General features: G+C 35.5%; 1 protein-coding gene across 1 annotated transcript; it reads right to left on the reverse strand.

The window, feature by feature from the left end:
• Positions 1 to 7,402: 7,402 nt before the first annotated feature.
• Positions 7,403 to 17,903, reverse strand: LOC136807856 (secretagogin-like). Its single transcript, XM_067064476.1, has 8 exons — positions 17,889 to 17,903; positions 17,599 to 17,655; positions 17,327 to 17,413; positions 10,917 to 10,972; positions 10,139 to 10,181; positions 9,353 to 9,409; positions 8,200 to 8,271; positions 7,403 to 7,522 (listed from the first exon to the last, which is right to left on the reverse strand). Exons 1-8 carry the CDS (start codon positions 17,901 to 17,903, stop codon positions 7,403 to 7,405), a joined length of 507 nt encoding a protein of 168 aa, XP_066920577.1.
• Positions 17,904 to 19,057: the final 1,154 nt, after the last annotated feature.

Below are 19,057 nucleotides of genomic sequence, written 5' to 3' on the forward strand. Positions count from 1 at the left end.
AAAATTTGCCTTGTCTGTTTGGGGCAAATTTGCTCTGTTTGAGGGTAATTTTGAATGTCCAGTGGGTGAACCACAGATATCTGTAAAGCCCGAAGGGCTAGATTTGCAGCTTTTATCAAAAAGTGAAGCTCATCTTTGGAAGGATTTCCTACCAGAGTCACGTGACTAAAATATGCAATTTCACCGGTTTGAGAGATGTGAAATAGCGTTTGTCGGCTACGTTTTTTGATCTCGCGCTCCGAAAACAATTAAAATGCTAGATCCTATCCATCGGCACGAAATTTAAAAAGTCAAATTTTAGCTTCACTTTTTTTTGCTGGAGAGAGCTTAAAGTTGCAAATCTAGCCCTTCGGGCTTAGATATCTGTGGGGTGAACTGATGCTTGTCCGGGGGGTTAAATTTCCAAAAAATCCTCCCCCCTCATATTCATTCTTTTTTGGAAAATCCCCTTGCTGGGAAATTTGTAGGTAAAACTATAAAAATGTTTTGAATGAAACCGCTTTTTGAAATATAGTATTGATTTTGTTCCTTAATGTTGTTGGCCTAACAATGACTTTGGATTCACCGGACTAAAATTAGCATGAAAATGGAACAAACTGAATAAGTGTACATCAATATTTTACCATATTCATTCATCATAAACTGTTGAGATTGTCATTTAGTTAGTTTATCTAATGAATAAGCTCTATAAAACTAGGGATATTTTTCGTGATATATTTGTCAATACTGTTTTGAAGTTATGAAAACCGTTTGTTTTTTCTGGAAGAGCACTAAAGAACATTTATTTTGATAGAAGGGCGGAAGATATTTTACTTTCATCATTGATTAAGACTTGATATGGATATTATAAACCTGTTATTGACGCTATTGGCTCTTTCGTTCGTAAAATGCGTACGTTTTATTTCGGATGGTCAAAAAAGAAACATCCAATTATCGGACGGTACATTGAACCTTGGTAAAGGACATAGCGATATTCAATGTGCTTTAAAATGCAATTTGAAAAAGAAGAAACAATTTATGAAAGATGAAGAAGGAGTGTGTTTCTGTGATAATGAATTCGTGATTCTGCCTTTGGTTGGAAGTTCTTCTTCAGAAAGTCCTGGCCACACAAAGGCAATTGTTCATCAGGTACCGTGAACTACGTATTATCTTTTTTCTGATTCCAGAAATAATCCGTACCCCCCTGTTGAGGATATTGGACATCCAGTGGGTTTAATTCTACCTGAATATCCGGTGGGTAAGACCCTATAAGAGGGAGAGGATGACTAAATGCTTAGATATCCTCAACCCTTCTACCCCCTTTTTCAGATCGGATATCCAGGGGGATATTATTTTTTGGCTTTTAAGTTGGACATCCAGGGGGACTGTGGAACTTGAACAAGACCGGGATATGGGAAATTTCTAGAAATATCCAATAAAAATATTTCATATTTAAACCGTAAACGTAAAGTTGAAAATATTTTATTGGGTGTCCAAAAAACAAATTTGTTTTATCGGTTCAAAAGTTATACGGTTTTTAAGTCAACTTTAAAAGTCCAAAAACTTGGTGAAGAGGGAGAGGAGGGGGGATTTTACAAATCTTAGAAAGTTACTTGATCATTATTTGTTGTGTTACATACGCATCAGCATTGAGTATTGATTGCACCACTTGTATTGGTATCAGTAGTATCAGTATATATTTTAGACCCGACAATCCATCAACAACCGGACATCATGTAAATCCATAAAAAAAGACCATGGTTGGGCAAGAAATGGTTATTACTGGGTCAAGTTTGACAAATATGTCCACGTTTATTGTGATATGGAAACGGACGGTGGTAAGGAAAGATTTATAAAGCCTGAAGGGCTAGATGTCGTGCTTTAAGCCATCACAGGCAAAAAAATTGAATATCGCATAAAAGTACGCACGACATCTAGCCCTTCGGACTTTAGAAATCTATGATTTTATTTAGCTTCAAAATAAAATAATTTTTTACACCTAAAAATTTTCACACATTCAGTAAGGTGTCATAAAATTGACACACTTCCAATACAAATTTATTTTTTACATTTATTTATTTTTTGATTTATTTCCAATAAAAATTTATATTGTTCAAACCCGAATTTATTGAATATTTAAGAAAATTTAGCATTTTGAACTCGGAGAATTATTTCTAAAAACTTTCTTAAAATATAATAGCCATTTGTAAGAACAAACGAAATTTTCGGGGTTTTGCTCACTTTTGGCATGATGCGTGACGTCATCAAAAATGTTTTTTGTCAAAAGTTGGGAGAAAGTGTATCCCCTTTTCTATTTGCGCTAGACCTTGGAGATTATATGCTGATAATAAGCACCACAACTAATATCAGCTCCCAGTTTCTTCACTAAGACCATGTTCGCACGTGATGGTTCCGTTTCGCTCCGAAACGGAATGATACTTACTACTTACTTACTGCACGGTTTATCGTCCATTGTTCCCAGCAGCTGGGGTTGGACGCCTTCCTCTTTTGATGGCCGTACGCCATGCAATGCGATCGTTTGTCAGGTCGATGTTGACATTGAGGGACTTCATGTCCGCATTGATATTGTCCGACCATCTCTTTTTTGGTCTGCCAACATATTTCCCTTGCACTACATGAGTGAGCATCTTTTTTTGCCAACAGTCGTCGTGCATACGCTGCACATGCCCGAACCAACGAAGTCTACCTTGGGAAACTAAGTCTTCAATACATGGAATACCAAGTCTTTCTCTAAGCTGGGTCATCGAAATCCTATCAGCCAGACGAGTTGAACAGATCCAACGAACCATCGCGTTGTCATTTCGAACAAGCCTACTACAGTCATCAACCGTGACTGCCCAGGTCGGGCTTCCATGAAGCAAAACACCCCTTACGGCCGAAGTAAAGACACGACCACGACATTGCAATGGGATGCTCTTATTAGTCAAAATTGGCAACAACTGTCTAAATTTATTCCACGCAGACTTCACCCTTGAGGTAATTGCATCAAAACAGCCTCCATTGTCCCCAATCATATCACCTAGGTAACAGAAGTGGGGTACTACCTCAAGATCTGAACCGTCTATAGAAAACACAGGGGAGGGAGGTACAATAATAGGATTTAGACAAGCAGGACAAACATAGTTAAAATCTTCCCTTAAACGCCCTTTTATGCCCGAGCATCGTTTATGAATGTAGTTTTTACATTGGCGGCATAAAATAGAGTTGCTCCCTACTCCTTTGTAGCAAACACCACAAGGCCATTTACTTGTCTTTTGCCTTTCCCTCAGACCATGTTTGCAATGCATTACTTTGGTCTTCCGAGTGTTCACACGTAAACCCTTTGACTCAATGGCCTGTTTCCACTGGGTTAGCTTGAACAAAAGCTCCTCTTTAGATTCTGCAATAATAACCAAATCATCTGCGTATAGTAATTCCCAAGGACAACCGGTACGAAATGACCGAGAGAGAGCTTCCATGACAATTATAAATAGCAAAGGACTCAGGACTGAGCCTTGATGCACACCAACGTTTACGTCAAACTCGTCGCTGAATTTACCATTGATGCGAACACGAGATCTTGGAGAATTGTACATAGCCTGAACCGTTTTTACAATCCATTCAGAAACACCAAGAGTTCGCATGGCCCACCACAGCACTTTCCGTGGTATACGGTCGAAGGCTTTTTCAAGGTCAACAAAGGCAAAAAAATTGTCCTTCTTTTTTCCAAGATATTTTTCTTGAAGTTGTCGTAAGATGAATATGGCATCTGTTGTTCCACGACCAGGCATAAAACCAAACTGCATGGAGTCGATTAAGATTTGCTCTCTGACCTGACTTTCCAAGATGCGCTCCAGTACCTTCTGCAGTACTTCTAACAACTTGAGACCGCGATAATTACCACAATCAAGGGAGTCACCTTTTCCCTTATACAAACTAATGATGTACGATTCGTTCCATTCATCAGGTGCCTTACCTTCGCGAATAATCAAATTTATAAGGGTTGTGAGTTTCGGGACAACACTATCGCGCGAGACCTTAAGCATCTCAGAAACTATGCCACTTGGCCCAGCGGATTTGTCAGATTTCATCCGATTAATGGCTTTGAGTACCATTGCCTCAGTTATCTCAATTGAGGGACCCATGATGGGATCTGCGTTTGGAAGAGCAGATTCATCCCAGGCAAATTCAGAGTTTAGGAGACCATCATAATGTTGTTTCCAGGCCTCTAACTTTGAAGCATCATCATATACAATATCCCCTTCTTTGTTACGAATACACTTTTCACCAACAATGTCTTGATTCTCAGACTTCATTTTTCTAGCAAGCTGGAAGACATGGTTAAGCTTATCTTTCTCATTCAAATTACGAAACCTTTCAACTGAAGCATCTTTTTTAGCCTGGTAAACTTCAGATTTTGCCCTGCGTTTAGCAGCCAGATATGGCTCTTTCTGACCACCACGTTTCCAGATCTTCCAAAGTCTTCTTTTTTCCTTAACAGCAGTATCAACCCTTTCATTCCACCACCAAGTTTCCCTGCGTCTTTGATGTGGTTTTGACCAACCGCAGGAAGTATCAAAGGATTCAAGAATAGAGTTTTTCAAATTCTTCCAGGATTCATCAATATCATTAGAAGCAACAACATTTTGCAATTTCGCATTAACACTTGCACAGAAATCCTCACATATAGCAGGCTCTTTTAGTTTCCATACGCGTCTGCGTCTGGGAAAGGCTTTGAGAGTCACCTTGCCTGCATTCAGAATAATGTCACCAACAATCAACTTATGTTAAATTCTTCTAACCAATAGAATGATGCCATTCTATTGGTTAGAAGTGACGTAACACTTGAATGCAACCAATAGAATGGCTTAATTTCGTTTTGGAGCAAAACGGAACCGTCACGTGCGAACATGGGCTTAGAGGAGATTACCTATATGCTATTTGTTTGCTGAGTTTGCGGTGACCCGGGATTGCAGAGCAAATACAATACCGACTTTTCTACCCTGTCGCCTTATTTACTTGAATAAAACAATTAATTCTTATTATAGGGGGCTGGATGGCCATCACAAACTTGGTAACAACTGCACAAAGTCCACACCCTTATTTAGCAAGTACTATGATTACTGACATACATCAGCTCGGACAAATCTCCAGTGGTAATTTCATGTTAAGAGTCGACCAAATCAAACGACTGCAGCAATACATCGGTGAGATCACACAATTTCGTTTTTATTGCACCGAAAAATGGCATGGAAGAACTGTACATTTTACTAATAAATTGAATGTATTTGGAATGCGATTCCGCGATGCATGTCTTAATAGAATTAATTGGTTGAATACAGGGAATTGTCCAGACGCTCTGAAAGTCTACCCTGATGATGATTCTATTTGGATCAGTGATTGTCCTTACGCATATGGAAATCACATGGGAATGGATGACTATAATATCATATATGATCATCTTATATATCATAATAGTCGAGCGACGCTTCTGTTAAAAAGACTTGAGTGCGATGATTTATATTCTAACAATGGATATACAAAAGAAGGACATTGGTTTTATTTTGTGCGATGAGATGGATCCACTTTGTACATTTGGCTGTCTTTTACCAGATTTAGAGTGAAATTGACTGATTGGGCTCTTCCAGAAAATGTCCGTATGGGGGTGGAGGATATATTGTCCGGGGGGTAGCGAAAAATCATCAAAATTTGCCTTGCCGGGGGGGGGGTAAATTTGCTCTGTCCGGGGGTAATTTGGGTTGTCCGAGGGGGTCAACTGATGCTTGTCCGGGGGGGGGGGTAAACCCGTTGTCTGGGGAGCCAAAAGTCACTTTGTCCGGAGAGTAAATCACTGAAAATTGTTATATCCACCATATTCAATTTTTTTCTCGAAAAGCCCAACTCGGCTTTCAATTAAAAAAAAACAATTTTCTGAAACTTTTTTTAAACCCCGCCGATTTCAAAGGTGTATTTCTTTTTTGGTCAAAAATTATAGCCGGTTAATCTTGACCATTTTTAGCAATTTATGGCCCATTCCGACCTTTTTCTGAGGGTGGTAACTTTTGATCGAGTAGAAAAAATCATCATTCTTTTCAGAAATTCTACAAATCTTACATCAAGCCGCTCAATATTATCTTTCCAATACGAGGCTCAGCAGCAATGTTTGAAAAAGTACGGATTGTCAATTTTTTTAGAACAGACTTTAGTTTTCTGTTTGTTTTTTCTTATTTTATTATTTTGTAAATAATTATTCATTAAAAATTAAAATGTCATTTTCTAATTTGACTCATTTTGGATTTATTCAGATAAATAAAATATAAAGCTAAAATCTTAAATAAATGTATATTGAATCTATGATGATATTAATTTTACTATACATTTTACTCTTACAATAATTTCTGCATATATGTGAATTTAAGGCATTTGAAAAAATAAAATCTTTCCAATAATATACAATAAAAATAAAAACCAGATTTAAGTTAACGCTCACAATAACAGAAATTTCAATAATCAGGTACTCTTCTGAAGCGAAAAAAAAACCAAAACTTCGTCATATATTTTGTATATTCCACTTTATTAGCTCCTCGATTGTGTTTATGATCAGGATACTAATACCCTCAGAAAAATATTATAGTAATAAATTATATACACCTAAGTTAATAACGCAGAGAGTATATAGACCCTTGAATATGTTAAATATCTACAATCTTTCTTAGTTTCATTTCTAGAAACCTCCGAAAAATGAAAAGGTTAGTTATCCGCTTTAAAAAGTAAACTTTTAAACAAAAAACAAACTACAAAGTGTTGAGAAAAATCCTCTTGCTTTTCAGCATTTCCCTCTCAAAAGTTTGAAGTTTTGTAACTTTCTATAATGGGCTTTTCCAAAAATAGTCTGTTGGGGGGGGCCTGTTGAGGATATCGAATATCCGGGGGGATAACGATTTTTTGTTCAAAAGTGGATATCCAGGGGGTAAAGTGTGTTTTCAAATAAAAAATACGATATCCAGGGGGTTAGCATCGTTATAAGAGAGGATATCCAAGGGGTTGAGCATTTTTTAGGAGTGGATATCCAGGGGGTCTTTACTAATAAAGTAGGATATCCAGGGGGTTCGGTACTTCGAAAAATCAATATCCTATCAACAGTTGGTGTAAATTTTTTTTCAAAAAATCTCAAAAAGGATCTCGCGTGAACAAGTTGAATTCATTAAAGTGCTTGAAGCTATAATCGACTCCCTCTATTTTCGAACCTCTATTACTCAAATATTTCTTTAATTCGAATTAACAGATTGGTCACCTCAGCCTGGAAAGTCGCAAAAAACACTCTCTGTTATCCGAATCTTTCTACCATAATTCGATGAAATTTTTTGGTCACTTGAAATGAGAGCTTCGTGTTCGAAGAACTTTTTAGTTTTTTTTCCACAAATTATTTGTTTGGGATTAATAGAATTTTAAGTTCAGCTTTTGATAGTTTTCCATCATTATCTTTATCTGAAATCTCCAAAATGCAACTTCGATACATTTCTAAATCTTTACTGGTTGGATCCTGAAAAAATGTGGAAACAAAATTAAAGAAGAAGACTTTAAAGTCAGACAAAAATTTAACGAAAAGCTTAACCTCGCCAAATTTATTACTAAAAGCTCGAAATATGAAAAAATTTCCCGTGGTGGTTGGTACAGGCTTCAAAACTCTGCTTTATAAGGATGCGGTAAACGTATTTTCCTGGCCTCTAAATCTATGCATTATTAAATAATTCCGCTTAAAAGTATCAGTGAATAGTTTTTATTCAGGAATAGAATGCGCAAGTTAGATAATAGGGGGTGATTGCGGATATTTTGGGTGTTTTCCATAGAACAAATGACGTCATCATGACAATGGCTCATTCCAGATTTCGATATTTTTAATGACGTGAATAAATCCCAGGGGGGCACTCGATTCAAAAACGACCGTACGTGCGGCCTTTTGAAATCGGACCCTTACAGTGCAGAGAAAATTTTGCAAAATTTTGAACAAATTTGGGCGAAAAATCGACCCTAACAGTGCATTTTCTTGAAAAATTTTCAGGCAAAATATGGTCAGATTTTCTCATCTTTGCTGATTTAGACCCTAGAATACACTTTGGAAAGCTTGGAAAAATATACCCTTAAGGGCTGCACGTATGGTAGGTCATTTACCTTGAGTGCCCCCCTCTCCGGGGAATAAATAATCAAGTGTTAACTCACCCGTCGTTTATTTTGCAGTAAATCTCTGAGGAAGGCGAGTAATTCAACATCTTCAATGTAACCATTACCATCCTAGTGAAGGAAATTTATTCATTCAGGTAAGAGTTTTAATTTCTAACGATAATTTCAATTCTTAATGGGATTATCAGATGATTTTTGGTCCGTTATTTACCCCCATATTCCCTCTTCTTTGCGCCGACATTTTTAAAAGGAATTATCAGAGGATTTTTTATATTTGGCTTAGAGATACCTTTTATGGTCCTAAGAAACACATCCAAAGTTTTTGAATTATTTTCAAATATGAGATATTCGACTTTGAATTTTCAAAGTTTTTACTTGAAAACAATAGAAAGTCTCATTTTTAGAGATTTCAAAGTCAAATATCTCAGCTTTGGAAAAAATTGGGTCAAAAGATTTAGAGGTGTCTCTCTGGACCATAAAAGGTATCTCTAAGCCAAATATCAAAAATCCTCTGATAACTCCTTTAAAAAATGTTGGCGCAAAGAAGAGGGGATATGGGGGTAAATAACGAACCAAAACTCGATGGGGATTGATATTCCCATGTTTTATGGCTGGGGACATGAATTCCATTGTTTTCTAGCCAGAAAATTCAGCAGGGGGTGGAAAAAATAGCACAACATTTTGCAGTAAGAATTTAAATATCTGGTTATTTTCAGCGAGAACAAAAATTAGAGTATAATTTTCCACTGGGGGGACGATATTTTTGCCAATTCTTCCAGTGGGAAGGGTTCCCAGTGGGTCTGTGAGAAGGGGGTTTACGATAGCGAGTGTGTGTATCGTATAGAAAACACTATGGTTTAACTCAAAGTTTTGTTCACTAGTGCACAAGGTCAATAAAATGTACAAGATCTTGTAAGTTCTGATAAGATCCTGCATAATTTTGTGATATGTCAGGTCTTTTCAAGTCCTTACCAAGATCTTGCCAAGAAAATCCAAAATCCAAAATTTTGAATAATAATATTTTAATATTTTACAAGAACATTTTTCCAAGATCATAAAAGAAAAAGCAAGACTTTACAAGACAAGATCTTAGAAAGTCTGACCAAGATCTTGCCAAGATCTTATCAAGAATTTAGACCAGAGAAGTTGTGGGATTGCGGTAAAGAATACGAAACAATGATGCATTCCTTACTGTATCATAATGATTGAATATGGCATCAAATTGTTCTGCCGATAATGCATCGTTCTCCTAAACATATCAATAAATATTGGAACCTTTTGAGGGACAAAGGGTTATAGGATCTGTACATTGATTTTGGAGGATTTAGGATTGCAATAAATATTCTTGATATGCACCACTACAATCACAAAATTATTAAAAAATTTTATTTCATCCCTAAGCAATACGTCCTTTGCAACCAGTCTGTTGTTGTAAAAGTAATGTCATATCGAAAGACATTTTACCCAGGAAAAAGACATCTGAAGCTGGGATAAATTTTTGCGGTGATTAAATTTCGCGGTTGAGCTCATCTGCAAAATATTGAGATCTCGCGGGAACTTAATCTCGCGAATGACACTATTGGAAGACAATATTTTCATGATTTTGTTCCTTTTAATGTCAAACCATGCATGTTGGTTGTTGAAGTATACGCATTTTTAGTGCTTCTTTGATGCTAGTAAACATTTTAAAAGTAGTTATTTGACATTTTTTTTAGTTTTGTATAAAAATATTTCGCAGATTACGCCCTTCCAGATTTCCATTGGGACCTAATTTCGCGAATGACACCAAAATCCCCGCGAAAATTTATCCCATTAAAGTACCAGTAAATTTTAGTCCAGACTCAGCTTAGGAATTGGTGAAACGGAGGGTGCTTCAACACAATAGAATAAGAGTGAATAGAATACATCCGAAGACGCTAAAAATTTTGGATGTTTTTTTATATATAACAAAAAACGTGTAAGATGCATTGAAACTTACGTTTTTGAACTTCATCAGAAAGTTATCTTGCACATTTAAAAACCTAAAAAAAAAAGAGGAAAGGAATCAATTTGTCAATCGCGTAAATCCACTGTCAAACCTTCTTTAAAAATTCTGTTTTCCGCTGCATGCGTCCATAGGAAGGAAGGCTTTTGATTCGTAGTATCTGCACATCCTTGAAATCTTTTGAAAACTTTCAATTACCTTATCGGCCCTTTTACGCCGGCCCTAATTAAACGCCGGCCCTTATTACGCCACAGCCTAATTTTGGGCTTACGCCAATTAGGGCCGTTAATAACGCCAAAATTTGTAAAAATGGCTACTTATGCTTTATATTAAAATTTACATTAAAATGTCATTTTCAGTAGTAAACTGTTGAAAGTTCCATCGAAATTCACTTTAAAATCATTTTAAAATATATTAAATATTTCACTGAATTTTTATATATGGAGTAAAACAATGGATAATTTTCGTCTTCGAATCATACGTCTTCAAATCCTTTAAATTGAGAAATAATGATAGACAATTAACACCGCTTTTAGGTTCAAATTGCAAAATCTTGGCCCTTTTTACGCCAGCCCTTATTACTACACGAGCCCAAAAATAATGCCAATAAGGGCCAGTGTACAAAGGGCTGATAAGGTAATGCAATTTTCTGGAAATTTTATTGATATCATATATATAATTTTCCTCTCACAAATATATTTTTCAACGAACACAAACTCTCTTTTATTCGTCTATCAGAAGTTACAGTATCCCACTGCAGATTATAACTTACTTTGCAAGCTCTGAGATTTCGATTTTTCCATCTTTGTTTTTATCAAATGTTTCTAGCTAAAAAATGAAGATAATAATTTAATTGGGTGCGCCTCACTACACGCTTTTTTTTATAAGAATACACTTTATAAGAATGTCCATGATGAAAATGGCTAAAAGATTAAGAATAATGCTAAGAATATCACCATCATAGAATTTTGTTACTCAAGCTAAGAATGCCATTTTTAGAGCATTTTCAATTATAAATTGTCAATTACCCCCAAGTAAGGCTCACTCCTTTCACAAAAATGTCATTTTGTGCTTGAGACGTATGTAATAAATGTTAAATCTAGTCTGAATTAGGATCGTAACTTAAGAATGCTGTAAGAATATTTTAGGATGATTTTCCCAAAAAAGCTAAGAATATCCATGATGAAATGGATTTACACCATTCTTATAAAAGAAAAAGCGTGTAGTCCGACAACAAAACAGTCCGAATCTATGAATCCAGACAAAATGCAATCAGCGCGGAAGTTTTGTCTACTTCGACTGCTTTTTTTTGTCCGAAAACAGTCGCACAATCTTTAATGAGTAATAATGAGTAATAAAACTCTCCAAATTGTTGACATTGGATCTTTTAGCTGATAATCAAACAACTAGAAGAAAGTTGGCCCTAGCATGAATTTACTATAGACACTGGATAAACAACGTATAAAACGGTGGAGAGCGAAGCATTGTCTTTCTTTTGTTTAAGAAAACAATCGAGGATCTAGCTTTGTCCGCAAAGGACAACTGTCATGGCGGCTCGAAGTTCTCTGATTTTGAAAAATGATTAATAATCTCATTTCTAAAAAGTCCTCTATCTTTGGGTCAAGCTGGAGTTTTTACAAGTTCTTTGATGACTCTGTTGGTCGTTAAATGTCGAGACAAACGATTTTATTACTTTTTCCAAAGAACGCGGCATCCCTTTGTTTAAAAATGACCAATCATTAAGCATCTTGTAAAAACTCCAAGGCATCTACTATCTTTATTGGCCCAGCGCTAGCGAGTGGGCCTTTAAAGAGAGTGTCACTATTTTTTTTCCGTGTTTCCTTCTGTGTGTCCGTTTTGGTAGAAACGGCGCTTTATACCAGTAACACACTTTTTGCCGTCTGGAGAGGGAAAAGCTTGCGAAAGTCGGGTACTGGCTAAAAAAGATATATTTTCTGATTTCGCGCTCCTTAAACAACAAACGTTTTCAAAACAAAACAGATACAAGATGGCGGTTGAAGCGAGGAGATTGATTTCATGTGTTGATTCTTACTTTCTTGAACATTTTCTTTGCTTTAGTGGTCAAGAGACTTTCAAACCAAAGAAACTTTGTAGTGATTTTTTTTTGTAAACTTTTTCAACATTCTGTCATATGTTATAGTTTTCATAAAGCTTTCTGAGTGAAAATTCTATACCTTAAATCAATTTCTGACTTTCACTTTTAGTTTCTTGTTTTCAAAAAGACTTGATTCTGGAATTTGCTGATGAACACTAAAATGGAGTTCATGTGTAAATTATAGCAAGATTGGAACTTTTTCAATCATACTACATGTGAAAATGGTTATTTCTAGATCTGTCTCGTTTAACGAATTGGTGGCTTGATTTTTCAAACTCAACACGGAATTATTTCAAATACCGATATTAAATGGAATATGGCAATGGAGACTAAAATGCAGCTCATGTGTAAATTTGAACAAGATTGGAACTTTTTCCATGATGCTACGTGTGAAAATGGTTATATATTTCTAAGTCTGTCTCGTTCAACGAATTGGTGGCTTGATTTTTCAAACTCGACACGGAATTATTTCAAATACCGATTAAATGGAATATTGCAATGGAGACTAAGATGCAGCTCATGTGTAAATTTGAACAAGATTGGAACTTTTTCCATGATGCTACGTGTGAAAATGGTTATATATTTCTAGATCTGTCTCGTTCAACGAATTGGTTGCTTGATTTTTCAAACTCGACACAGAATTATTTCAATTACCAATTAAATGGAATATGGCAATGGAGACTAAACTGCAGCTCATGTGTAAATTTGAACAAGATAGGTAGGAACTTTTTCCATGATGCTACGTGTGAAAATGGTTATATATTTCTAGATCTGTCTCGTTCAACGAATTGGTGGCTTGATTTTTCAAACTCGACACAGAATTATTTCAAATACCGATTAAATGGAATATGGCAATGGAGACTAAACTGCAGCTCATGCAGGGGGGGTCAAGCCTCAGGGTACTAAAGCATAGCCTAGAGAGGGTACTTATCTAAAAAATTTTTTGACTCATACCACCCACCCAAATAAGTACCCGGGTACTTAATGACTTTTCCCTTCTAGACCCTATACCCACCCAAAAAGTACCCGGGTACTTTTAAGGACTTTTCTCTTCTAGACCCCATACCAACCCAAAAAGTACCCGGGTACTTAAGGACTTTTCCTTCTTAGACCCTATACCTACAAAAAATAAATTTATTACTTATTAATCTTTCTCAATTCTACACTCATCGAAATTAAACCCACCCTTATAACTGTTAATTTAAATTTTCCTTTACTATTAGCCCAACTAATAAGCCAGGCGTAATTTACAGTAATACATTCGGGTATATTGATTGCCTTATTTTTTAAACATGAAAACAGATGAAAACAATGTAAAAGCACTTTTTCACAATCTTACAAAATCTTAGAACAGTTTTAACAAAAGATCTAGTTTCTGAAATATCTCGAAATATAAAAAGTATAAACCAGAGTAAATTAGCAAAACTAAACATAAAATAAGAAACTAATATAAACTAAATATAACCAGTTGCAATAGACCCAAGTAAAATTCACTTTAAAAACGAGAATCTGTAACACTTTTAATCTAAACTTCATTGAGCTTTGTTGTGAGTGCCCACTCAGAATGTCTTTGAGAAGTTATTATCAGGTCAAAGCATGCAATCAAGCAACCTATTGTGGTAAATAGAAACAAAATAATATAATACGAAAATGGCTAAAAAAACAAGAAAGTTTCTAAACAGGTTTTTTTAATAAAGCTGAATAAAGAAGTAAACCCACAACTATAATGTAATAACGTAAGAAAGCTTTTGAAATAAAAGAAGCCAAGATAGGATATAAATCAGAATTTTTGAGTTTTCTACTTTACCTGGTGGTATCAAAGTGTAGAAATCTAGCCCATGTGACTATTTTGGCAGAATTTAGGTGACATTATCTCCCAATATTTTTTTGAAAAGCTGTAATAAGTCAGAAAAATGAAAGAACAAATTCAAAATGCTACCCAATTAGTACCCGGGTACTTGTTTAATTAAACAAACTTGGCTCCCCACCCATCCAAAAAGTACCCGGGTACTTATCAAATTTTTTTTGGAAAAACACCCACCCCACCGGCTATGCTTTAGTACCCTGAGGCTTGACCCCCCCCTGGCTCATGTGTAAATTTGAACAAGATTGGAACTTTTTTCATGATGCTACGTGTGAAAATGGTTATATATTTCTAGATCTGTCTCGTTCAACGAATTGGTGGCTTGATTTTTCAAACTCGACACAGAATTATTTCAAATACCGATTAAATGGAATATGGCAATGGAGACTAAACTGCAGCTCATGTGTAAATTTGAACAAGATTGGAACTTTTTTCATGATGCTACGTGTGAAAATGGTTATATATTTCTAGATCTGTCTCGTTCAACGAATTGGTGGCTTGATTTTTCAAACCCGACACAGAATTATTTCAAATACCGATTAAATGGAATATGGCAATGGAGACTAAACTGCAGCTCATGTGTAAATTTGAACAAGATTGGAACTTTTTCCATGATGCTACATGTGAATATGGTTGTTTCTGGATCTGTTGTGTTTTACGAATTGGCGGCTTGATTTTTCAAACTCGACACAGAATTATTATAGGGGCTCCCCCAGGGGCTGGCGTGACGCGTGAATGACCCTTTTTTCTGTCGTGAATACGTGAATTGGACTTTTTCAACGCGTGAATATGTGAATTGAGATATCCGCGTGAACGTGAAAATAAGATTTTACCAGCGTGAATTCGTGAATCGAGATTTTGAGCGTGAACGTGAAAAGCAAATTATTGTCTAAAACAAAACTGAATAAACCTAAATATGTAAAATTTTCTTGCTCGCTTCGCTCGCATAATCATTCATATCATATTGACCAATTGCCATTGTAAAGTTATTGAAAATAATCAAAAATTGAAACAGAAACAAATATTTTTTCCTTATTTTTCTAAGGACGCATTTTGTGATGCAAATATTGCATTCAGCGAGAGTGGTTTGAGCCAAAACAAAAAAGTCTAAATGAGAAAATATTCTTCGTCGGCGCTAATGATGGTCGTTTTTCTGTAATCGCTTATATTGTTACTAAATGCAGTACACAAAATGATACCGCCAGTGAAGGGTATTTGATTCGTCGATAATTTACAAAAGTAGGTAGATAGTTCTAAAAAATTCTATATGATTGCATCATCGAACATTCAGAAAAAAACTCTTGTGACGCCGCACCGTGTAAGGCAAGTACGCCACTCGCCGTACCAGATTTGTAACAGTAAATGGTCAGTGTTGAAAATAATCAAAGATTCTGAATGAATTGTTTGACCAAACAAGGCATATTAGGGTAACAATAGTGTGTTAAGGCTGCTTTCTCAGCAATGAAAGAGTCAAAGTTGTCAAAAAATTTTCTCGCTCGCTTCGCTCGCTTTTTCCTTTCCACAGCTTTTCTTCAATGAGACAGGGGGTCAAACTTTGAAATTTGCGTCCTCTGGTTGTACCACCTCTTTGAAGCTCGCGACTTTCCAGACCATGAATTTGGGCCAAACCTTGATTTAAATTTATTCTCAAAATAAAATATATTTAGGGCCTGCGACGAAGAAAATTCGGGGGGAAATCTTAAAGCTAAGCCTTAACTTTGCACTTACCTCCCTTAAAAAGCAAATTCAGGCAGGGTTTATACCACCGTACGTCAGAGAGGTAGTTTTTGTAACTTTGGCGTGATTGACGTGATAGACGTGATAGACAGACCTTAAATATTGCCCTATGAAAGCTCCAATAATTGTAAGAGGTCTTAAAAGGTCGACGCTGTCGAGAATAAGGTCAAAAAACTGCAGAAAACTTTTTATTGGCCATAAAAAGGTCAAATTTAGCCCAATAAGGTCACAATCGTTTAACAAAAGAATTAAAAGCAAAATCAGCGCGTGAACGTGAAAATGGTTTTTTTCGCGCGTGAATACGTGAATTGGCAAAAAATTTTGCGTGAATACGTGAATTGAGGGTCGACTGGGGGGGCCTCATTATAAATACTAATTTTAAATGGAATATGGACATGGTAAATGTAGACTAAAATGCAGCTCATGTGTAAATTTGAACAAGATTAGAACTTTTTTCATGCAATGATGTTGTTTCTTATGGAAGTTGAATTTAATGATATTTTGAATTTGATTGTTTACCTTCGGGTAGAAAGTTTCGAGCTTTCAACATTCAATTTATTTTTGATTGACTACTGTACATTATGTTTCGTTTATTTTTTCACTTCCCTGTTCTAAGAAATGAAGAAAGGGAGAATTATCCTTGTCGACTTATTTTTCATTTTATTTTGCTCGACGCAGTAAAATTTTAAATCCTTTGGACATCCCTTTCCTGAAATCTTGTTAAACATTTTTTGGAATTTTTGGAAATCGCGTAAATTACGCTTTTGCTGGGCCTTCACGCCTAACGGGCTTCTTGTCTTTTTGTACATTTACTCGCCAAAAATTTGGAAATAAACGCTAAAATACTTAACGGATACATGTATTAAATCTGTTGTGACAAAAACATCATCAGACAAGAAAAATCAAACAAAGGACCTAAAATGACACAGAATTTTAAGTTAGCGATATCTTTCTAAAATCTTTCTGAGAAGAGCTAAGATCGACATATATCAGACTTAGGTGTCTTGGCTTCACCGTGATATAAAAATATTTTGGAGGCTCGTGGTGGATCGGTGGTTTTATTGAGGTTAAATTTTGAAAATTTCTGGTGTCAACATTCAATTTTTCATACATAGCATTTTTTCGTATCATTCTTGCAACTGAAACGTCATAACGACACGTAATTAGCAATTATTTTGATGCGTTCGCCTCTCTAAGGAAAAGTTAATTTTCATTTGGGAATTGAAATGACTGTGTTAAGATGAAAAAAATGATTAAAATGTGATGAAAAATCGTTTAATGAAGGAAGGAGAGTGAACAATAATGTCATTACTGCGGACAAGGCTAGAACATGAGAAATCAATGGACATATAGCTTGTTGGTTATCCAGTGTCTATAATAAATTCTTGACCTTAGACACTGGTTAATTTTCGTTCCAATTCTACACTAAATTTTGTGATTAATACGTCCCCTTAAAATTTCTTACCACTTTTTCAGTTCGCTCATCGATGACCTGTGGTGTGATTTTATCATCGAATTTTAACGAGCGCAGTAAAAAATCTCGGATGAAGCCCTATAAAATCAAAACAAGAAGGTTTAAAAATAACTACTACAGTAAAATCTTTAATCGCACGAAATCACGAACTTGAAAACCCGCCAATCACGCCATCACGAAAAACGCTTGGGGACCTGATAAAAGGCTAGCTGAATCGTTCAGTATCTCTTTTGAAGAGCACACTGCAGAATAAATTCTTTCACCTTGAGTTCTGATTTTTCCAAATATCCACTTTTATCACGATCATAATGATACCAAATCTAAAGACAGAATATTTTAAGTTATGATTATTCAATTTTGGCTTGAGGAAAGTACAACACGATCACTAAAAAGGGAATAGTTTAGGAGGCGGAATGATTTTGAAAATGGCGTTTAACCCGGGCGGAGTAAGCAGTGGCGGAGGTGTTTACAGTGTTTCAAACTCTACCGCCACTTTTTCCCGTAAACCACCGTGATGGCTGTAAAATCTGCACATAAATTTTCTCCCATTTACTATCGACGATAGCATCGTCTAAAAGTAAAGGCACTTTGTCCTATTTCGTTTTTGCTTAATTTCATCAGAAATTTGAGCTTAAAGTGACCTAGACAGGAGACCCGTCCTGTATTTTCATAATCTTATGTATACAGGACGGGTATGACCTGGGAAATTCGAATTTAAAGTCTATTCACGATAAGTGTGCACTCTTTTTTCATTTACCTATAACTTTTGAAGGAGTTCTTCAATCTTTATAAATTTGGTATCATTGGAAAGATATTAGTGAGTGGAACAATTTGAAATAAAAAAATCTTTAAAATAATTCTAATAATGAAGATGAAAATGAAGAAGAAAAAAATGAAGATCTTGTAGAAAAATGCTATAACTATCATTTTCACTGAAGTGAATCCTTAATTATCGAACGTCATCACTGTGAAAAAAATTCTCAAAAATAATCATTCAGTCAAAAGATATCAAACAAAGTTATAAGCTGATTGACGTCTAAAAACGCTGTTTTCTGCAGTTTTTTGCTGTTTTTTGGGGTCAATCACTTATTAACTTTGTATCATAACTTTATATTGAATAAATATTTTAATGAAATTTCTTCACTGTGATGATCTCCTAAGATCAAAGAATCTCTCCAGTGAAAATGAAAGTTATAGCACTTTTCTACAAGATCTTCATTTTTTTCTTCTTCATTTTCATCTTCATTATTATAATTATTTTAAAGATTTTTTTATTTCAAATTGTTCCACTCACTAATATCTTTCCAATGATACCAAATTTATAAAGATTGAAGAACTCCTTCAAAAGTTATAGGTAAATGAAAAAAGAGTGCACACTTATCGTGAATAGACTTTAGCGCTGTCCTCGCTTACTAAAATAAAAACCAAATTTCGGAACTTGCGCTTTCTTTAAGAAAGTGTGACCAGTAAAAGAATAACAAAACTCGATTGGCTATGTTTTCAACCGTTTTTAGGAAATTTGAACTCTCAGCTCATACCATGCTATATATTTCGCCATCAGTATATAGAATAAGAAATTATAGCATGGATCTCCAGGCTAAAAGTGACCGTGTTGGTGTCAAGTCTATCTTGAGTACTACTGTACTCTTTTGAACTTTACTCTCAAAATACAAATATCCAATGTCTAATGATATTCCTTTAAGAAGACAAGAGCTGCATTGA

Source organism: Clytia hemisphaerica, unplaced genomic scaffold, assembly GCF_902728285.1.
Source record: "Clytia hemisphaerica strain Z4C2 unplaced genomic scaffold, Clytia hemisphaerica genome assembly, whole genome shotgun sequence".
NCBI lineage: Eukaryota > Metazoa > Cnidaria > Hydrozoa > Leptothecata > Clytiidae > Clytia > Clytia hemisphaerica.

What these genes read in the sequence shown, in the direction of transcription:
- LOC136807856 (XM_067064476.1), bottom strand. An exon ending in TGGAAAAATCAGAACTCAAG is followed by an intron (nt 17,414 to 17,598) that starts GTGAAAGAATTT and finishes TTGATTTTATAG; the next exon opens with GGCTTCATCCGAGATTTTTT. An exon ending in TTCTGATGAAGTTCAAAAAC is followed by an intron (nt 9,410 to 10,138) that starts GTAAGTTTCAAT and finishes TGATATGTTTAG; the next exon opens with GAGAACGATGCATTATCGGC.